The sequence below is a fragment of the Abramis brama genome (assembly GCF_963993115.1).
Source record: "Abramis brama genome assembly, chromosome: 23".
NCBI classification, from domain to species: domain Eukaryota; kingdom Metazoa; phylum Chordata; class Actinopteri; order Cypriniformes; family Leuciscidae; genus Abramis; species Abramis brama.
Genome location: NC_139985.1, coordinates 14,681,308 through 14,705,247, shown reverse-complemented (window position 1 = coordinate 14,705,247; position 23,940 = coordinate 14,681,308). Strand labels below are relative to the sequence as shown.

Sequence of the window (23,940 nt, the reverse complement as noted above, 5' to 3'; positions counted from 1 at the left end):
TTTGTGTGTGTAAAGCCGATTGTGGTTTGACAGAAACTACCTCAGCACCCTGAGGTAGTTGTCAGGGAGACCGTAAACACACAGGGCTTTTAATCACTCTCTTGCCCATATCAGCTGTTCTTCCCATGAATATATTACACATTGTAACCTTATAATTACCTCTTTCTCTGTCTCTACCCACACCCTCTCTTTTTCTTTGTGTCAATCACCTGAGCTGTCACAATTTCTTTTTTTTGAAAGCATAAGATCCCACCCTCCCTTCAGAACGTCTCCAAAGCCACGCCTCCTTCAAAACACATGAACGCACACAGCAGGGAGCAAACAAAAGTGTCACAAGAGACGGCATTAAACTACCTCATGTCTCAAAGCAAAAGTGTTGCCATTGAAACGCATAAATTCGAGTCACGAACCACTCCGAGTATAAAGTCATGGGTTTCCATCTCTTCCAAATTACAGTAGTAATGGCGTGAATGCAGCATAAGCTCATTGTTTTGGTTCAGGAGAAACTGTAAAAGGTGACTGGTGCTTGGTGACTGACGTCTGTTTAACTCTGCATAGCATTAAACACGCTGATGACGTGTTGTCTGAGCGAGCAGGTGCGCGGAGTTATGAAAATACATACGTTGACAGGCAGGTAGGACAATTTATCATCGGACCGAATGCAATGATTGGACGAACATTTTATGGTCCTACACCTTCCACAGACGACATATGTACGTACATATACAGTAAATACATTTAGACTACTAAACTTGATTACTATTAGGATGTTTCAGAGACTTTCAACCAGCATAAAAAAAAGTTTCTGGAACAAATCGCCTACCCTGCCTAAAAGTGACTATAAAAAAATAGTTATAGCATTGAAAAAAAATCCCATTTTCAACTTCAGGGAAACATTCCAATCAACTGGAGGTGTTACAAATCTGACTGGAAGAAGACGTGTGTCTATGTCGCCTTAATGCACGACAAGTCCTGTAGGATAGTTTGAGTGATCAAAGACTCTCCAGTGATCACAGCTGGAGAATTGCAGAATTTAGTTGATTTTTGGGGTCAGAAAGCCTACATCACCACAAGTTTTTTGGGAGGGTTTCAAGGGAAAAAATCCTCTGCTCTCATTCAAAAATAAACTCCTGCATATTCAGTTGCCAGATACTACTGGAACTTCAAACAGGACCAGATCAGATTAAACTAAAAATAGCTTTTTGGTCACAAGATGGATTTGGTGCACACAGGGATAAAATAGTACTCCATGCCCACAGTTAAATGTATGGCTAAATCTTTCATTTTGTGCGCCTATTTTTATTCTGGAGGTCCTGGACATAGTTTTAGATACAAAACATCATAGTTTCTATTAAATACCAGCTGATAAAAAAAAATCTAAACCTGACCGCCTCTTGAAATCTTATAATTGGCAATGGTTGGATCTTCTATCTGTACAAGGATCGAAATCAATACAAAATTGGGTCACTAAATCACAAAATTAAGGTTCTGCCATGGCCATCTCAGTCCCATGACCTGAACCCTATAGAAAATGAGTGGGGTGAACTGAAGAGGAGAGGGCACCAACCTGGACATACACATTTGAAGGATGTGACAGATTCTATTTGGAGGAGTGATCTCTGATCTCTTGCCAGGTGTTCTCCAATCTCATCAGGCATTAAGACATCTCAAGACTCAGAGCTGTTATCTTGGCAAAAGTTGTAAAAAGTATTAAATAAAAAAAGGATAATAATAACTGTGATCACCGTGTTTTGGAGAAAACCGTTCATTTCATAATGAGATTTTCCCCCATTTTCAATTGTTTTCTACAATGAAAAGTTCAATTTTTGTGATTTTTTTTTTTTTTTTTTAGATTAAATTTATTTTCACAACGTTCTTTGCTCATATTTACCAAGGGCGCCAATGACCCTGACTGATGAACGTGATTTCACAAAGCAGAACATTTTCCTGGATCAACATCTTTATTGATCCTGGAACAACATTCCAGTCAACCAGTTAATGTCAAGTTTAGGCTTAAAACAAGGGTTAGGGGGTTCTACATCAGTGTTATTCATCCATCATTTCCCTCTGACATTTGGGTAGGATTAAGGTTAAGGGGTAGGGATTAGGGTAGGTTAGGACTATGTTTTTGGTCAAGAATGTTGTTCCTGGATCAACAGAACATGTCTTACTTGTCAAAACCTCAGCAACCATTATGCTGTTTCTAAGCAAGATATTTCATCAGTGTCTGAAAAAACGCTCTTGATGAACATATTTATATTCAATAACTGTGTTATAAATGCAGTATATCACTCTGGACTGTTGCATTATTGAAATTTCAATGCTTACACAAGGCTTAACATCTTCTCAGAAACTTGCACTGATACTAAAAGGAACCATTAAATGGTTAGAGACCCATTTTGCAAAAGGCTCTTGTTGACCATGGAAGTCATTTGCTGTAGCTATAAAGACCAGTCACCAGGTTCTATTAGATGAAATGTACAGTAATCACATAATAGAGCTGCTTTCTTGCACTCTGACACATCTGGTCATCTATATCACAACCTGCAAGAACATATTAGCTCCAGGCTGGATTATGAGATCATGTCAGAGAATAATGATTTTATTAATTGAGCCAGGAACCCTTGTGGCTCCCAGAGTTCATAAAAATAAATTATTTACAGATCTAGTAAATTAGTTGTCTTGATTATGGAGATGGACATGTTCTGTAAGTGCGCATGTGTTTCTTCCACCCATGTCTGTTCATTCCCGCTCATCTACATAAAGACTGGTCTGCTGCTCTCTGTCTCTCTTTCTGTATCTTAACAAGCTGTCACTCCTGTGCTGATTGCAGTGGTAAAAAGTAATTAACTGAGGAGATAGAGAGAGAGATTGTTCAAAGTGTGTTATCTGCTCTCTCGCTAGCTGAAATCTGTGGCCAGAGTAATGGGATTGAATTGGCTAGTCACCATGGCAGAACTACAGTAAATACTTAGAATATTAAAAACTGGCAGGTAAGCTGCATAGCCGACAAGGATTACATGCAGATTTGTGGTGCCAAAGCCTCCATCAGGGGTTGCGCCATGAGCGACAAGCTTCAACCACCTTGCAAAAGTTTTGATCTTTGAAAAGGATGATTTTATATATATGATTTATAACAGCATCAGAATTATGACATGAAACAAGGATGAAACCCATATGTGCACTTACCTTTTGGGATGAATAAACATTATGCCTATGTCATCCTATTGGCTTCTTGCCAACTAGGGCTGTTCCTTAGTTTTATTAATTTGATTATTAATGCCATGATAAATGATCCATTACATATTAATAAAAAAACAATTAAGTTAAATTACATTACTGTTCAAAAGTTTGGGTCAGTAAGATTTTTTCCTATTACCTTTGGGGTCGATTTGACACCATTCAGTGTTTAACGTCTCTGCATAATTAAAAAAAAAAATTGCTTCATATTTAAAGACTTTTCCTAATTTAATGGGGACAACTGGGTAAACATAAAATTAACATGATGATAGGTTTTCAATGTTCTGTACACATTTTGTAGCATCGGTGTTCTTTGTGGTCAATTTGACCCCAGGCTCATTTTGCTGTATAAAACATATAAGAAATATAATTTTTTTTGTTGTTCACACTGGTGATTAGGCACAAATCCCACATTTGTTTTGGATGATATTGAGGTCATTATAAGTTGAGATATTAACCTAACCTAACATTACCATATAGGCCGACCTGAAGTATTGCGAGAACCACTGATAGTTCACACGATATAATGGAGGGGGGAATCATAATTCTCACAAGAAATTAGATATTTCCAGTGCCAATTATATATTTCCTGGGAAGGGAAAACATAATTCTTGCAAGAACTTTGATATTTTGTGCCGTGGGGGAGGGGAAAGCATAATATAGGGGAGGAGCAAATGTATGAAAGCTTCCACAGAAGCCTTATAAACCATTTCTCTTTGTGCTCTGTGAGCTCTCTCTTTATGCTCTTTCTCAATTGAAAATTACCTCTTAGCAAAGGTTTTCTGTCAATTAGATCTTGTCATAGTTCTTTGAAAGTGACAGTGACAAAGGAGAATGTGTCTGAAATAGACGATAATGTCGAGGAGGACCCTTATTATGATATCTCATGTGAGCTATGAGCATATCTCCTCAGATGAGCATGAGACTCCTAGTGTTGACCCTCATGTTGTCTAGCAGATAAATTACCTTCCAAAAATGGAACGTTATTATGGTCCCACTTCCTACTTGAATGACAGGGTACAGCTGTGGCCAAATTTGACATTTTTGCTGCTTCAGTTGTTATGATGTTGATTCACATTTTTCTAGATTATTGTGCAGAGTGATCAGAGGCATTTTACATCATTTCAAAAAGCTTCATCACAAAACCCCAAATTTCACTGTTTTTGTCCTTGGCACCAAATTACCAGCTAACATCATTTTACTAATCATATCATCAGCACATGATTGCTATAAAAGGAAGGAAGAAGTGCTTCCAATCATTGTGTCCCTTCTGTTAGCAATGGTTTCCTCCAAAGAAAGATGGAGGATCATCTTTGCATCAAAATGGCCTCACATGTAAGGAAATAGCTGCAAAGAATTTTGCACCTGAAAGAACCATTTACCAGATCATCAAGAGCTTCAAGAATAGAGGTTCGGCTGCAGTGAAGACGGCTTTAGGATGTCCCAGAGTATCCAGCAAGTACCAGGAACTTCTCCTCCTGAGGAATCAGCTAGGGAATCGTGTCACCACCAGTGCAGAAATGCTCAATATTGGCAGCAGGTGGGTGTGAGAGCATCTGCACACACAGCAAGGCCAAGACTTTTGGACAACGACCTGGTGTCAAGAAGGGCAGCAAAGAAGCCACTTCTCTCCAATAAAAACATCAAATATTGGCTGAAATTTTGCAGGAAGTACAAGAATTGGACAGCAGAAGACTGGTGCAAAGTTAATGTATCTGATTAGAACATCTGGAAAATCGATTGTCCAGAGAAGAAAAGGTGAACGCTACCATGAGTCCTGTGTCGTGCCAACAGTGAGGCATCCTGAGACTATCAATGGGAGTGTCAAATTGACCCCAAACCTATCCTTGATAAAATATATTGTATAATATAATAAATATAAAGCTATTAAAACACCAAAAATATATATAATTTTTGAATTTTAGATCAATCAGTGACATTTTATAGTGATTTGCTAATTTGTCCATAGTCGTGCAATAGGTATTCTGGATGTATAAGGGGTGGGGTTGGGGTTGGGGGGTTGGTGGTGTTTTATTTAAAGGGCTATTTAAGTAGTCAACAAAGAAACATAAAGTACCTGACTTAAACCTTTGGGAAAAAAAAAAAATCATATTCTGGGGGTTTAAATTGCTGGGGTCAAATTGACCCCAGTGGGTAAAAAATGTTGGTAGATTTGAGGGTAACAGGAGGGTTAAAGAATTATTACTTTTATTCAGCAAGGACACATTAATTTGATCAAAAGTGACAGTAAATACATTAATAATGTTACAAAACTTTATATTTCAAGAAAATTCAGCTTTTCCATCAAATGAATACATTTCATTTTAAAGGGGCCATGAACTGCATTTTTTTCAGTATTGTTTTTATTTTATTTTATTTAATTTTATTTTATAGTGTTCACTGAGGTCCACTTATAATATTATCAAGATTTTTACATCAAAAATCATCCTAATTTAAAAGTAATTAGAAGCTATTTTCTATCCTGTTTTGACTCTCTCTTTTGAACACTCGAAACTATCCTGTTTTGATGGATGTGCCGCATTCAAGACTTGGAAGTAAACACCCACTGCTATTATTAAGTAACAGTTTTGCATATTAAAATAATTAAGTACTTGGAGTTACCACAGTAATAGTTGACAAAGGATGACTTTTCTTCCCCCCGTGTAAACGGAAATATGAATGTATGAACCATAATTTGTCACATTGTCATTCTTGGGGTATTCATAGATCATCCTTTTCAATAAAGTGAAAACATATACATATACATTGTCATTTGCAGTGTATGTTTTAATTAAAATGAAACGTGTTGTAATGTCTTACTGATGACAAAACAGAAGATATATCACGATATGAAGATATATATATATAACGATCTGTTAATTTTTCTTCAACATTTCTTGTAATCCTCATAGACGTTTCTATGGTTTTATTGCTGGAGTAATCCTGTGTTCATCTTTACTACAGACATGACATGCTCGAATCGGTGGGCGGGGCTAAAGAGGTAGATGTAGGCGTTGATCTTCTGTAGAGGCAGTCTTTTGTCGCACTATGACGTAATAATGTGACAAAATCTGAAGCAAGTCGTTTTCTGAGCTTGGTTTTAATAAAAGCTGTTTTTGGACTGACAAGGAAGTTTTGAGTTCTGAATCTTACATGATCTTTTTATAGTACAATTATCTTTTGCATGTCAAAAGATCAAGGAAAATTTTACTTCTCAATTCATGACCCCTTTAAAATATATTAGTTATTTTAAATTGTTATATTTCACAATATAAATTTTTAATCCAATATATGCAGCCTTCAAAAGCATGAAGAAATCTTACCTAACCCAAACATTTGCACAGTATTGTAACTCATTATTGTCATATCATAATACAACCCCCCTCTTTGGTACAGTGGTATTATTTTCATAAAGTAGTGACACATTTCTTGAGGTTCAGCTTGGGAGGAAATACTTTTTATAATATATAATATGTATTCTTTCACTGTAAATCCTCTACTGTAAATCCATTGACTTGTTATTTTGGGAGTCTCAGTTATATATAAAATGATCAGTTGATATATATTGTATTGCTAAAATATATAGGCTATCTCCCAGTTGGTTTTTATGTGCTAGACGCTGCACTTGTTTTATAGTATTGCTTCTGGGATGTGGCCTTTTATCTCACAGACTCTATATAACCAATTTATATTTTCAAAATATGCTCATAGTTTATAGGGTTCAAACATAAGAAACCCTCTCCCATTCAAATTCAAAAACTTTGTCTATCAACCAATGATAGAAATTTATCTTTGGTAAAAAGGCTCACATTCAATGCATGTCACATTGTACTAAATATAAATATAAACCATTTAACTTTATTTAAAATGGATATTGCAGTGGGAATGAAAGAATTCATGTAAGCCTTTTTTTTGGCCAAAGGAGCTCTAAACCAGTTACCTGATGGAAGTAACTTAAAAAAGCAATAAAGAGAATGAGAAGGGTCCGTAGTAATGGAAACTTCTTTTCTCTTCACTGCACAGTTATAATGTTCTGAAGGTTGAATCTGCGAAGTCCCAATGATTTCAGATGCCTGCGTGATTACTCCTGAATTTGAATTTGAGACTGTGTTCACCTCTGTGTATAATGTGCTTTCTTGCTCATAGCCGTGTTCCTCTTGCACTAACCCTGCACTATAATTGTCTTCATGCACGGATTCATCACATGCATTTTTGATAAGAGGATGGCAGCCATTTTTCTTTCTTTTCAACAAGGCTTGTCAAGATCCACTTTTCCCTCACCTATGCTCAGTACCTGCATAGATCACTTTTTATTATCTTCTCACTATTGATCAGGAGCAGCGCCCTGGGCAATCAGACCAGGGTTTTTTCCTATAGCTAGAATAATTTGCTCTGTCGTTAGAGATCTTGATAGTAAGTGTTCTGTTCTCTGTCTTTCTTTCTCTGGTGGTTTTTCTGTAATGGTGATTAAACCATGTGTTAAACTATCTTCCTGCCCTCAAAAGCAGACTGACAGAAAACTTTCATTAAATCAATATTTTAGTATATTGACTTTTTCCTTATAGATGTTCTGTCCATTTTCTTTATGTGAAACCAGTAAAGACTAACCAATTCTTTTGCTGCCTATAGTGGTTGGAGAAGCAGAGAGCTTTAAAGATTTTCCTCCGGTTTAAGATGGCAGTTGCAGAGATGTTTACAATAAAAAGTTGTATAACTCTGCTTTAATTTTACAGTTTTGTATTGTGGGTGTAACACTGTGCTTTGAAATCAGAAAAACATGAAATCAGATGTCTAGCAGTGAAGTTCACCCCCTGCTAGTTTTGTACGCCTCCATCATGCGGTTTTGGACGCTAACCACCGTTACACCTACACTAATCAGTGAGTTGCCTCCATCCCGAACAGACTAAACATTTAACTAACACAGTTTAAGAAGCACTCTTGAACATCTTTAAAATCTTTATCTATGGAGAGTTGGACTTTGTTGTTAGTGTGCTCTACTGTTAGATTTAAGCAAATGCTACAAAATACAGTACTATGGTACACTGAACACAACGACACCTTGACACAAGTATTAGGCCTAATCTTTTTTTTATTTTTTTTTATGTCATCTTATTTCAACAAAAACAAAAATCTATAAGTAGTCTTTCTAGTCTTTCAGGTACCTCACAAGCTAACCATTTAGCCATTGTAGCATGCTGTTAGCTGATTAGCCTGCTATTACAGCATGCTGTTAGCTGATTATTCTGCTTGCTTGGCATACAGCTAGCCAATTAACCTGCAATCTTAGTTACCATTGCTACAAAGGTATGATTCTTGTATGTGGGCGGGTACCCACTAATATTTGATGTAACAGGTTGAATAATATTTACCTTATCGTTTGCGGTGTGGGTGTGGGTCGGCAGTCACTGCAGGTCCAATAGCCAAGACTTTTTTCGAATCAATTAGGTACACACTGATAGGCTGCTGCTTTTAAAGATCCTGTGCATAATTGTGTTCATGCTCTTAAGACTGTCAAGGGTTTCTATTTACAACACGTTTTGCAGCCTTGAGTGTTATAGCCAATCGCACTGAATTGAACTGATTGACAACTTCAGTGATTATATAGGGATCACTCTTTGCTCGCTTTCTGTATAGTCTATTTACAATTTGAATAAAAGTTATATTTTTCATGCTGCTAAGAAGAACAATGGCTATGTATACACAGCTGAGTTTCAGGAGAGACAACCGTGTTTAAACGTGGGTCCGGTTCGGGTCGCGGTCTTTGTCAGATGGGTCAGATCAGGTACGGAATAGATTGTTTTGTTCCTGTGTTCTGTTTCCTTTGTTCCCCATGTTCCCACTCTTCATTTGTTGTCATGGTTACTAATTACGTTGCACACCTGGTTCTGGTTAAATTAGTCATTATGTATTTAACCCCTGAATTTGGATCAGTTCATTGTCCTGTATTGTTTTTAAATTAAACCAAAGCTGTTATGTTTTGTACTCCTGCGATTCCTGTATTTTGGATGATCTCATATGTTTTAGTAATAAAGTTTAATGGCTGATATTAAGATCCAATTCTCACTGCTCTTCCATCTTCTTCGTCTGCCTGGCCCAACGTGACAATATTAATTATTGTAATTTAATCACTTTTGCTTTGAAAATGTAAAATAAGGGATTACTTTTAACTCTTCTGTAATTTAATTACAGTTTACTTCTGATGTAATTGAACTAAATCATGTGTATATAGACTATAGAGCAATTCTATATAAAACAATAGTGGATTTGGTATGTTTTTAATGTAACCTTCTCCCTTTAAATACTTTGGCCAGTTAAAGAATAATTTATGCAATTTTTTATTGTTTATTTGAAAAAATTAAAAGAGCAGTTTCACGTGTATCCATGTTCAATTGGTCGAGGTTGATATGGGATTTAGAATATTACGTAATTAGTAATAAGTCATGGATTACTTTTCAGAGAGAGTAATTAGTATAGTAATCTAATTATACTGTCAGAGATGTAATTAGTGGCTAGTAGCCTTTAATTAATACCTTTAATTAGGCAGGAGTTGTAAAGTGATTCTCTTCATGGACAAAAATGGTCTGACTAGTTTGGATCAACATGAGGGTGTCTAAATAATGACAGAATTTAAATTTTGTTGAATTATTATTATTTATTTTCATTTCTGAGAAACTGTTGTTTCTCATTACACTATCTGGCTCTCTGTTGGTCTCACCTTCCACTCACATGGCATTAACACACTCAGAGGACAGACAATCTCTCTGCCTTGGCTGGCTTAGATTAGCCACATTAATTTAATTACACATGTCTTGTTTACACCAAATCTGATTATCATCAGGCAATGACATTACAGATTGCTCCCTTACTAGTGCATGAAAATCTCAACAAAGTTATGATGTGTCATGGCACTCCCGGTTATTTGTTTATTTTCGTCTGAAGGCCTTGTTTGGCAAAACCCATCTTTTACATTTTATCAAGCTCCGTCGACTTGATAATATAGCCTCTCTAAATCTAGTTCCAAGGGTGTCAGAGTTGTCAAGATAGAATGGTTGGTTGCTTAAAACAATGCCGTACATCTGGTTTAAATTCGTTTTCACTTTAAGATCGGCCTGGCTCGAAGCCAGAGCAGATAATTAAATTTAGGCCTAATCAAAAGCCTCACAGAGAAGTTAAATGGCCATGGTGGCAGTTTATTTTTTGTTAGCTAGTTTGTCATTGCAGTGTCAACACAAATAGAGGCAGCAGAGCATGTGTGATAAAGACTGAACGTCGATTCATCTTTAGCATTGACTGGCTCAGTCTACCAGAGCAGCAGGAGGAGAACCATGCTGTGCTGCTCGGTCTCAGCTTGAAAAGCTAATATCGCTGTTAGCATGTTCATAACTCAAAAATGCCATTTAGGGGAAATGGTATCATTCCAAGCAGAAATGAGTAGTGGTCAGAGCAGTTCTGTTTAAGGCTTAGCCTAGATCGTAATGGAATATATTTTATATTTTTATAATAAATGTTGCCATGTTACATTTAGCAGGTGTAATTTTGAAGTAAATTTCTAAATATTTTTGGAGCTAAAACTAAAAGGTTTCCACTAACGTTCCCAAAGGTCAGAAGTTTTAATTTCAAAATGCAGTAGGTGATAACACAATAACTTTTGTTTCTTTTGGGTTTCCATAGTCTAAAGCACATTTTATACAGGTGACAATTATGCCATTGACTCACTACAGTAAGTGTTTTTAAGTTCAGGCTGTTAAAATAAGGCCCTTCTTATTTTGTCCGGTTGACAAAGGTGTCACAATAGAATGGTGGGTTGCTATGAGAGTCGTTGGTTGTTATGAGAGTTATTTCTCTGTTGAAATGAGCTTTGTTGCAGACTAAACTACAATATGAGCCAGATTTCCTGTCAATAATAAAAAGTTTAAAGTTTATAGATTTATGGAGCAGACTGCAGCCCTGCGTGATTTTATTAATGTCATTATTGGACATGAAATTAGAAAAAAATAAACCAGTGTTCTATGTTGTTTGGACCCCATTGACTTTCAAAATATCTTAGAACAGAAGATAGTCAGTCAAACAGGTTTGGAACAGGTGACTCCAAATTGCCGATCTGGTAATCATAGCACAGGTGTATTCTCTGTGGAAAATATTTTTGATCTTGGATGAGACTGTGTCTTGACACCTGTCCTGGTATTGTGCAGTAAAATTAAGCATTTAATTATGAAAACACCCACACATTGGCATCATGTATGCGAGTGTCTATACATACTGTATACTGACAGAATGTGTACATGAATTCATGCATGAATGAAGTGAGCATGTGTTTGAATTGTGTATGCCTGCACAATTACATGCACTCATTATTGCGTGCATTGGTGTGTGTAAACTCACTTGTGTGTAGGAATCCTCATGAAAGAGTGTAGGTGTTTGTAGCTTTTTGAGTACTGAATTTAGCCCAGCTGGAGTCAGGAAGGGGGACACCACGGCCACAACCTGTCCAGATGGCCCTCCACCCAACAACACATGCAACTGACTGGCCAATTCCTCCCTTGTAAGGCTCTGAACTCACCATTAGTTCAAAACCCTTTAACATGAAACATGCAGGGTATTTAAAGACACATCTTTTGGTCTTGAATTATAAACCGATAAATTAAAAGAAACATTTTTTGCAACAGGATTTTTAAACATCCAGGCTGCCAGCTATGGTTTCTTTTTTTAGCTGGACTTTAAATGAGGGAAATATAAAGCTAGTTAATTAAAGAAAATTCTTAGGTCCATCCTATTATTAGCCCGGATGATTTTTCTGGTTTTGGAGAGCTCAGTGCCAGCTTAAATGGATAGTTCACCTAAAAAAATTTACATTCTGTCATCATTTACTCACCCTCAAGTTGTTCCAAACCTGTATGAATTTCTTTCTTCTGCTGAACACAAAAGAAGATATTTTGAAGAATGTAACCAAATAGTTGATGGGACCCCATTGACTTCCATTGTATTTTTCCCCATATCATAGCTAAGCAATGCTAGCTTTATGTGTAGCAACGTAAATGTATTGTGATTTATGGAGGCGTGTCCATAAATGTATTCAGATATCTGTGTATGAATCTATAAGCATGCATATTTTGTAATTTTACAAAATACAGATTGTTTGTCGTGAGTGTACTTTAATCTTGTTTAATATTAATGTCAGGATCAGAAGTTCATGCTTCTATTTTTAACAGATTCGGAAGTCAACTCACAGTGACATGATGACAAATGGCTCATGGATTTTGGCCTCTAATCTAATAACATTCCTGCTAGAAAGGACTAATGAAGGCTTTTAAATGGACAGAGCTGTGCATGTAGGGAATAGAGGCTTGCAGAAAGCCACATTCAGATATTAAATATGGTTGGTATGGTACATCTAACAAAATGTAATGATTTACGCTTAAAACTTCATTCAATATGTATTCTCTGCAAACAAGTCTTGGTATCTTATACAGTTTTAATATACATACAGTATGGTACTGTTCATGAGTTTAGGGTCAGTAGATGTTTAAAAATGTTTTTGAAAGAAGTTTCTTATGCTCCCAAAGGCTGCATTTATTTGATCAAAACACCATAAAACTCTAATATTGTGACATATTATTACGAATTTAAAATAACATAAAAATTAATTTATTCCTGTAATGGCAAAGCTGAATTTTCAGCATCATTACTCAGTCTTCAGTGGCACATGATCCTTCAGATTTCATTTTATTATCAAACATTTCATATTATCAACTTGGTAAAAAGTTGTGCTGCTTAATATTTTTGAAGAGAATGTGATTAATTTTTTCAGGATCCTTTGATTAAATTTTTTCGGCTCTGATCTCTATTGGCCTTTTATGAATGCTTAATAAATTGTTCTTCATGTATATACAGTGAGCGTTTGAAAATGTTGACCTTTCAGTTGAACTTTGATATTTTGTCAATATTTATTGTAATGTGAAAGTCAGACACAGGTTGATCTTGTAACAAAGGAAAAGTGTTTGGAGTGTCAGTTTAAATGCATTAAAATGTTTGTCTTACAGCTGGATAATCTTGATGAACAGGCTGCCCAGATTAGAAGAGAGCTGGATGGACGACTCCAAATGGCTGATCAGTTCACAAAAGTATGTGTTATAATCTCATACAATTACGCATGAAGCTGTGGGATACTGTTCATTTCAGGCTTATAAAGTTTTGTCCCTCTTGGTCGGATTTTTTTTTTTTTTTTTACATTTTGAATAGGCTGGCAGGTTCCCCAAGTTTGTGTCCAGGGACATGGAGGCCATGTACATTGAGGAGTTGAAGTCTTCAGTGAACTTGCTGATGGCCAATCTGGAGAGCATGCCAGTGTCTAAAGGTGGAGAGTTCAAACTACAGAAGCTCAAGAGAGGCCACACCACCTCCATCATTGACATGGGTCAAGAGGACGAGAATCAGCTCTCCAAGTCTGACGTAGTTCTGTCTTTCACTCTGGAGGTACTTGTTCCTGGTTAGCATTTCGGCCTGCATTTCGGTTAGCATGTTCAAATAATGTTTAGGTCGAAACATGACCTCTTGAAACTCTAAATCCCTATTTTTTTTTCAATGTCTGTAAGGGCCATTCTGAGCAGTGTCCGGCATCAAACTCTTTGTTGATTTATTTTTTTCTTTATATCTCCATTAAATTTAGGTGTAGTTAACGTTAATCACAAAGGACTAAATAAAAGAATGTTCAAAATAATGTAATTAGATCTTTCAAAGGACCCCTAAGAAAAACAAATTTTGGTAATGGCTAATTTTCTCGTTTTTTTTTTTTTTTTTTTTTAAACCAAAGTCATGCATCTGTGAAATGCTTCTGTGAAGTGATCATTTTATATATACCCTTCAGAATAGGTTTATATATACAGTATATATACTGCATGCAAGATCATGTACATTAATGTTTGAAATTTGGGCTGTTGTTACCTAGTGGTTAAAGAGTTTCAAAATTTTAAATGAGATGCACAAAACTCACAAATTTATCTCACCCATTATTTTTGGCCTTGTTTCAGATCTTTTTATAACACTGAATTTTCCAGAAAACCACATCTCATTGCCCACACTTAAGAAAAGCGAATTTGTATGAGCATATGAAACAAACACAAACTCAGCATCAAATCTTTCCTTTTCAACACCATCTTGTTGTATCTTGTGATTTGATAGAAATTGATTGGATAATTGAATCTGTGATGGTTTTGACATTCATTTCTGACTTGACATAGGATTTCCGTGTTCTTTTTTATCGGGTAATAATGTAATTTGCACAGTTATTGCTTTGAATATCTCATTACAACGTTGCATATCACTGTCAAATATAACACCATGTTGGTGCATTAGTGATATACTGGTCTTTGATTTGTGGATAGTGGCAAATTGAAAATGTCATCTTCTCTTCATTGTGCAGGTTTAAAAGAGGACAGGAGAATTCTGAATTTGTGTGTCTGTGTGTGTGTAGACAGGCCTTACTTAGCACAAGCCACAGAGAAAATCCTGAGTGATACTGACAACCTGCTATAAAGCTAGCTTTAATCAAGTGACAGTATCTGAGAGGAGATATTCCCTGAAGAGGAGAGCAATAAAACCATGTGATGTATGTCGTGTGTTAACAGCTCGTTCCCCTTTCACGGATACCTTTGTGATGACGGCTTTATCTGACACATCTCCCATCCTCTCTCCTCATGCACGGCTGCTGTGTGTGTGTGTGTGTGTGTGTGGGTTTGGATGAAGGTGGAACTTATCTCAAATGTCAAAGGATTAGTTCACCCAAAAATTTAAATGATGTTATCATTTATTCACCCTCACGTTGTTCCGAACCCAAATTACTTTCTTTCTACCAGGGAAAATAAATTGAGAAATTCTGAATAATGTGTTTATCCCCATGCAATTACAATGATTGGGGACTGGAGCTTTTACACTTCAAAAAAGACAGTAATGAGTCAACTTCAATCATCTGACTCTTCTCAGGTCACTTTTTCATCACTGTTACTCCCTTCACACTCGCACCACAAGTTAAGAGAAATTAGGAAAAATATGGATTATAAAAAATATTTGGCTAAATTTAATACAATATTTTGTAATATTGTTTTATTTTTATGCTTTAAATTATTTTTTAGAAAAGGTATTGCTTTTTTTTTGGCAAAACTAATTTTTTTTATGTCACTATGGACTCTGTGTGTCATTCACTAAGCATGTGTATGCACAAATTTGTGCATATAATCTGCGTTGGAACATTTTCACAAACAAATAATGATTCACCAAAAACTTTCATACTAAAATGTATTCTAAATTTATGAAAAATGTAGGAACAACTAATAACACATATACGCAAAAAGCCCTTTCTCTGTGCGTCCTTGTAATTGTGTTTAGAAGTTATAGCCTATTTCATCTGAACACGACTATATTATATTATATTAATAATTATATTATATTATATTATATTATTAATAAATAATACAATTTAATTTAATCTTAAATACATTTCATCATATTTACAGGTACAGTGAAAGAGTAAGAAAAGCTGCGGTATAGCTTCAGCTGCGAGGTTTCTCTGAATAACGCAGATTTATGCATATGAACAGCTGGCTAATGAGAGGTCTGTAATCTGTGTTTGTGTTTAAACCGGTTTTGAGAATGACACACTTTGCTCGAGGATCTGACTAGAGCGCTTCTGCAGAGAGTGGCATATGTTTGGCGAGAGTGACGAAAGTCTTTAAAGGAAAGGTTGTGCGGAATTCCCTTTATATGGAAATGGTTTGGGCATGTTTTATGCTTATCCTTGTGCACGTGGCCGCTCATTTATAATACTCCAAATTCACTAACATTAGAACGATGTTAAGAATAAATTCATGTGAGTTTGCTGCGTTGGAAATTAGATTTTGCGGGAGAAGTTCTCCTGTGCGTACAAATCCGAAATAATCCACACAATTATTAGTGAATGAGATCCAATGTGTTTAGATAACATCCACTAAAAAGTTGTATTATTATTATTTTTATTATGATTATTTATATTTTCTCCACAGCAGCTAGCGCTTTTAGGCATCGTCTCTATAGATCTCCTGTTGTTTCCCCACAGGTGGTGATTATGGAGGTACAAGGTCTGAAGTCTTTAGCTCCTAACCGGATTGTTTACTGCACCATGGAGGTTGAAGGTGGACAGAAACTTCAGACTGACCAAGCAGAGGCTTCCAAACCAACGTAAGTCTGGCAGAAAAATCTTGTCAAGCATTTTGTTTTTGTATGATCTCTGCATCAATATTATACAGCATCCAGCTTCCCTTCTCAGCAGAAGTTCATGCACTGAGGAAGTTTTGAAGAGTCATAACCTGTTACACTGTCATTTATTCGTGCCTCCAGACCTTGAAATTTGCTGTCTGGAGTAAATGATTCTCTTACAGACTAATTAAATCAGTCAATGTGCACCAACCTACACAAACCTGTTGAGGTTTGATTGTTTGTCATCATGCATTCAGGCACATTCTCACTGAACCGTTCATGTTATTCAGAGCTGGAGGAACTTAATCTCAAATCCCATCAAATGCTGTTTGCTGAAGCTGTGCGTGTGTGTGTGTGTGTGTGTTTGTATGTGTGATATAGCTCATTACATGATTTGTTGATCTTATTATTGTGTACACAGTTGGCTCATTCTGTTTGTGGTGAGATGTAAAGCTTAATGATGAAGTAACAATTCTGGGCATGTAATCAACACTTAGGAAAACCGTACGCTGATCGCATTACTGAAATACACATCACATTTGTTTTTGTGTGTGGAGACTAATTCAAGGGTAAGAAAGAGAGGAAACACACACATACGCAGAAAAACGAATTCTCACACCTTTTACTGAACATGCACCCACTTCTTTTGTCAGCTTACACTCTTAATCGGTACGCATGCTGTATGATTTTTGCCACATTTTGCCTTTAAGTTAAGATCTTACTATCAAAATGACCTTGCGTTCACTCTGAAACATAAGCAGTCAACTATGAAAGCCTGTTTCTATCTCAGAGTACATGCAACTATATATCTCGCAATTGCAACTTTGTTTCTAGTAGCTGAGCTTATATCTCACAACGTGACCTGATATCTCTCTTGCAATTGCGACTTTGTTTCTCATAACTGACTTTACAGTGTGTCAGAATGTGACTTTACCATTTACGTTTATAAAAATTGCAACTGTCAAATAGAAAGTGCCATGTACCTAGTTTGCAACATTTATGTAGGTGGCAAGTGTCAAATTGACCGCCGGACCCAGGGTCTCCCAGCAGAATATTGCCTAGAACATCACACTCCCTCCACCAGCTGTCATCTTCCCACAGTGCATCCTGGTGGCATTACTTCCCCAGGTAAATGGCGCACATGTACACAGCTGTCCACGTGATGCAAAAGAAAATGGGACTGATAGAACCAGGCTCTTCCACTGCTCCAAGGTCCATGCAGTTCTGACACTTGTGTGCCAATTGTAGGAGCTTTCGATAGGATGGGGGTCATTCAGACCCGTTTACGGCTACTCAGCCCCATAAGCAGTAGGGTGCGATGTACTGTGTGTTGTGACCATAGACTGTAAAAAAATATGGACGTAGTGTCCGTGACGTCACCCGTAGGTTTCTGAAGACCGTTTTTGAAGCCTAAAATGGGCGTGGCCGACCGTCGCCATCTTGGTAGCGCGTCACTCACGAATTTATTTATTTTTACAGTCAGACAATTAGCTGAGGTAAAGTGACGGCTAAAAAACAGCAGACAAACGGCTAATGATGACTAATGACCACTGCAGCGGGAATCCACCTGTCACTCAAAAGTGGACACCCTTAATTATGCAGAACTTTAAGGGCCCTATTTTAACGATCTGAAACGCAAGTATCAAGCGCAAAATGCAAGTAACTTTGTGGGCGGGTCTTGGGCGCTGTTGCTATTATACCGGCGGGATAAATGACTCTTGCGCCCGACGCAAATCTAAAATGGGTTGGTCTGAAGTAGCTTCATTATTCATAGGTGTGGTTTGGGCGTAACGTGAAATCTCACATTCCCTTTAAGAGCAGGCGCGCTTGTTCTATAGCGGATTCCTATTATAACGGCGGTTCACGTGTCGTCGGGGGAGTTCCCTGACGAATTGGGATCACGCTAGGGAGACCAATTGCCTACGAGTGAATTAAAACGAGCCAATGAAATTGGCATGCAGGATTTGCATTCCGCAGCCCGCCATAGTACATATGTGTATTCCAGGCCTTCCTCTGGAGGTGTTCACCTCCTCAGCGAAAAGCACTATGCATGCGTTGCTTCTGTCTTTTTATACCCGCGCTGGTAGGCGGGCTGCGGAATGCAAATCCTGCATGCCAATTTCATTGGCTCGTTTTAATTCACTCGTAGGCAATTGGTCTCCCTAGCGTGATCCCAATTCGTCAGGGAACTCCCTCGACGACACGTCTCCGTTCCCTGTACTCAGGGAACGAGGGTTACATACGTAACCGAGACGATTTGCCAGGCGTGCGGCAGGAGCAGTTCACAGCCGAGGAGACCGACGTCCTCGTCAGGGCCGTAAAACACAGAGAAGTGACGTTGGGGATGGAGAAACACACCCAAATTAACTTCGGTTAAACAGGCGTGTGATAATTTGGGTAAATGTGTAAGCTAGATGTATGCTTTTATAATAAACTATCTATCTATCTATCTATCTATCTATCTATCTATCTATCTATCTATCGTAATAATGTATGATTTGCAAAAATGAAAACTGCTGCTTGTGTGTAGATGAGAGAATCAAAGTGTATGCGTGTTGTGCACACGCTACATTGATTATGGCCAAGCATGCGCCCTCAAAATAGCATATAATAACATGCGCAACGCGCCACTGACTTTAAACTAGGTTTTTTCGGTTAGTGGCGGAATTGTTTTCTAAACCTGCAAAATAGCATGAGGGAACGTTTGCGCCGGAACACGCCTCCTCTTTGCGCTGAACCGCCCCCGGGAGCGCAAGTGTATTTCTTAGTTAACCGACGTGCGTCTGTGGAGGTAAAAGTCTGCTGTGGTGCATGTGCAAAATAGGAATGATACATGCGTCGGTGTACAAAGTCAATTGCGCTGGGTGCAAGATAGGGCCCAATGGCTTAATATAATGTAAACGGATGAGTTATAAAAAAAATTCACCCCCCTCACAGTTGTCATGAAGGGAAAAATAAGCTATATAGACCAAAGCCACTTTTTGCACCAGGCTGTAAACGTGTTTTTTTTCTGCTGTAAAGTTGGGCATTTTAACATGGGGGAGATACAGATTTGACTCACTTCTGCACCCAGCCTCAAGCGGCCAGTCGATGAATTGCCGTTGAATTCACTTCCGTGTTGGTTTCAAGAGAGAGACAGGGAGGTTGCCGCTTGGTTGTGACGCATCATTAACCATCATTAAAATGTTGTGACTTGTACCACAGTAGTAAGTTCGGACCTGACAGGATAGCTTTTGTTGCCCTCACGCATCGATGAATCTTGGATGCCCAACACCCTGTCGCCGGTTTTTGGTTTGTCCCACCTTGGACCATTGTTGGTATGTTCTTACCACTGCTGGCCTTGTTAGAGTATCTCAGGTCTTTACTCCTTCCTATTTCTCCTGCATGCAACACATCAGAACTGATTGTTTGCTTACTATATAATCAACGCAGACCTTGAATGAGAATGTCAGACTGAGACTGAGAGAGACTGATAATGTAAAACGCCTAGTCAACGCTGTCAATCGTGACAACAGTCTGCAAAGATGAATACGGCACAGCATGACATACAAGACAGCTGATGTGCCTTGGCTTTTGCCCACAATTTTCACTGAGGTCACATCATATAAGCTGACAAGCAACAATTGTAAAATAAAGAAAAAAAACTGCATGGCGTACAGTCGGCTTTACACACACACACATATACACAAAGAAAAATACTCATATCCACTCGCTTTCAACTGAAAATACAGAGTTGCTCAGATCAACAAGCTCTCACATTCACACACACATTTGGCTCACATTTCTCCAGGGCTTGTTGTAATGCTAAAAGCCTGCTGGGTCTCAGGGGAGTGAGATGAGATGAGAGGGAGTCTGGGAAAGCAAAAGAATGATGGGGAAACTGCTGAGAGACATGCGTTCTGTACCTGTTTGATCAGACACCTTAAGATTGTGGGGATTGATCCTAACACATCTCTTTAATTAAATTGTATATGCACGCTTGTGAGTGTTTGAGTGAGAGAAACAAGGAAGTAGATAAAAACAGGGAAATAAAGGCTGTTTCGTAAGCCTTTGAGTCTGCTTGGGGGTTAGAAGGGGGCTACAAAGGCCTGCACAAAGTGGAGTGGTTAGGATGAATGAAAAAAGCAATTTTTCAAATCATATTTTAGTCTGATAAAGTCGGCCAGATTGGTCCTGTGTTTGAGGGCTCAGATTGTAGGATGTGCTTCTCAGGCAGCAGTTTTTAGAGATTTAATGCTATCACGACCCCCTGTTGAACCAACCTTACATACAAACTAAGAAAATGAAAGGGTTGTTGATAGTAGGTCATGTATCAAACTCTGCATTTGTTTGACTGAAGCAGAACTTTGGATTTTAGTGATTCTCGGGTCGTGACCCAAAAATGGGTGGCCGGTTTGCTCTAAAAGAACCACTGAAAAAAACATGATTTGAAAATATGATAAAAAACATGATTGAAAATATGCGATTTTACTTGCAATGAGGGCGAAAATGGTTTTGGTTTGTGCTGCTGATCACAATGTGTTTAACTGGGAAATTATGTTTCTTTATTAATAACCATTTGCAATATAAAAAGTAAACACAAACCTCTCGTGATTTGAAAAGAAGGCATTGGTCTTACTGTATATGTGACTGGTCTTGTTTCTGCTCGATTGTCACAGTATTGTAGCTCTAGACACTGTGGATTACATAACAAGGAGAGCTTTGCTGTGTTGCGCATGCGCACTTTGTGTGTTACTTGTGTTATAGATCAGTAATATAGATTAGTGTTTCTCTAACACAGGGTTTGGGCATTTAATGCAATGAACCTCTGACCAAATTTTGTGGGTCAGTGTATATTTGTATGTTTGTGGTATAGTTGGTGTTTATGTTCAGGCTATCATTTGGGAACCACACATGCTCACTTACAGCTACATTAACACTTTATACAAAGGCTAACAATATTCTTTTAGCAGAAATGAAAAGTTTATTTAAATTAGTTTTACATTTTAATTAATTTAATTTTAATTCAGATTTTAAATTCTTACAGAGGACAGCTTAGAATAAAGATATATGAATGGATGATGCTCAATAATGTTTTTTAGTGCATCTTTCTATTTGATTTTGTTTATTGTACAACAATTAGACTAAAAACTGTCTCAGGATATTGATTCCCTTTTATAATGTCAAGAGAGGATAGCTGGTCCAGGGCCACACAGACTTGGTCGTTTTTTAGTGTGTACAGTGTGACTGAAGCTCAAAAGTGTGAAATGAGTCATTCTCATTCCATTTAGCATCATACAATATTGATGTGGTGTATATGGAAATGTAAGCCCTTCTGCTGCCACCTACAGGCTTTATTAGTACTAGCAACTCTTTGCACTGTGATACTGTGAATTTCATTTGCATGCAAATGAATACAAACATATGGCTCAATCTCTGGCAACACTGATATGACTACTTCTTAATTTAACAGAAAGAAGCATTTGTTCAAATTTTCAGATTATGCAGAATATGTTATATAGCCGGATAAATGTGTCCAAAAATAGTAAAATAAAAGATTTTTTGTGTTTTCTGTGTGAAAGTTTGAAAATATACTCTGATATGGCTAATCTGAGATACCAGAACATTTCAAATGAGTGTCATGCAGGCAAACATCGATCTCAGAGACTTCCACTCCTCTTATTTGTCAATTTCTGAAAGCAACATGTAATTTATGGTGAAACACAGAGATGAAACTTCAATACTATCTGCGTGCTGGGTTTTTATTTGGTCAGAAAAACATATTAAACGAGTTGGTTAAAAAAAAGTGTAAAATTTTAAAATGAAATTTTTTACATTACTGCTTTTATGCTTGAAGTCCCGTTAAGTCAATCTCAACAGAACACGGGCATTAATAAGACAATACATTCATCTTCTGTCTTGCTGTAAGGATTTACCCATGTTCCTCTGGGAACTGTTTTTAGAATTGAAATGGTGATGCAATAACAGTGAGATTTTATTATTATTAAATGAACATGCCAGGCCTTGAGCACTTTAATCTGCTGAAAATATATGTAAGACATGGAGCCAGAGTCTGAATGTCTCTGATGTGCGTCTCTGATGTGCTTGTTCTTCTGTGTGCAAATGGTCACATAGTGATGATGTGTGTGTGTGTATGTGTGTGTAGGGGGGAAGAAAGAGAGTCAGAGACACATGAACCTTAATAACAGGTTTAATAGCATTCTGAAAGACTCCTCAGTGAGTGGCAGAACAAGATTTGTTCTCACACATGCACAGTTGCACACACAGACATTTACAGCTTGTGGTCATATCAATGTCATCAAACAGCTGCTCTTTTCTAGGCGGAGGATCTGATGCCAGATTGTTATGAGGACATTCACATTCATGATTTACCAAGTAGACTAACCAAAACCAAACCAAACACTCCCTGACATCCCAAAAGAGAGGCGCTGTCAACTAGCAAAGACTATGTGTTGATTTGTATCGATGATTTTGTGTGTGTGTGCGTACGTACGTGCGTGCGTGCGTGCGTGTGTGTGTGTGTGTGTGTAGTAATTATTCAATACACGTGTAAAAAGTATTAATTTCTTTCAAACAACAATAAAAATATCTTACTGACCCCAAACTTATATATATTATAATATTATCAGTAAGATATTTGTATTGTTGTTTGAAAGAAATTAATACTTTTATTAGGCTAGGATGCATTAAATTGATCAAAAGTGACAGTCAAGACTCTTACAGTACGTTGTAAAAAAAATAAAGCTGTGCTTTTGAACTTTCTGTTCACTAAAGAATTCTGAAAAAAATGTATCACAGTTTCCACAAAAATATTTAGTGGCTCAATAATTTCTGAAAGATCATGTGACACTGAAGACTGGAGTAATGGATGCTGAAAATGCAGTTTTGCCATCACAGAAATAAAATACTTTTTAAAATATTACTGTTTTTACTGTATTTTTAATCAAACAAATGCAGCCCTGGTAAGCATAAGAGACTTAAAAAAAACTACCTGTGTGTGTATAGATGGACAGATAAAGAGATGGATAGATAGATAGATAGATAGATAGATAGATGGATGGATAGATGGATGGATGGATGGATGGATGGATGGATGGATGGATGGATGGATGGATGGATGGATAGAGAGAAATTGATTTGGTAAAATATATCATATTGTGCCACAGGCGGCTGCTGAAACTAAACAGCAGTTTACAGTACACATGCTGTGTCCAGTGGCTGTAGCCTTCAAGCTCACAGCAAGTCCTAGTAAAAAATGTTTTTCATGATCTTGTATTAATGGCATGCTTGCTAACAGCATTAATCATTTCTTCCAAAGAGTTTGTTTCAACGCCATGAGCCAAACATGCATCAGACACCTCTCCTGAGACGCTGATGTGAAAGAAGGTTGAACACCACTATACACTGACACAGCAAAGACACATACACAAATATACATAAACACACAGCGTCCATGTACCCTCAGCTTCACCC

General features: G+C 37.4%; 1 protein-coding gene across 8 annotated transcripts in view; it reads left to right on the top strand.

The window, feature by feature from the left end:
- cadpsa (Ca2+-dependent activator protein for secretion a) overlaps positions 1–23,940 on the top strand; it is a 127,813-nt gene that overhangs the window by 32,749 nt on the left and 71,124 nt on the right. For all 8 annotated transcript variants that reach the window (XM_084100567.1, XM_084100565.1, XM_084100564.1 and 5 more), the window contains exons 5-7: positions 13,281–13,361; positions 13,480–13,713; positions 16,328–16,449. In XM_084100567.1, the coding sequence (XP_083956693.1) occupies positions 13,281–13,361; positions 13,480–13,713; positions 16,328–16,449 (437 nt within the window). The remainder of the gene's footprint in view (positions 1–13,280; positions 13,362–13,479; positions 13,714–16,327; positions 16,450–23,940) is intronic.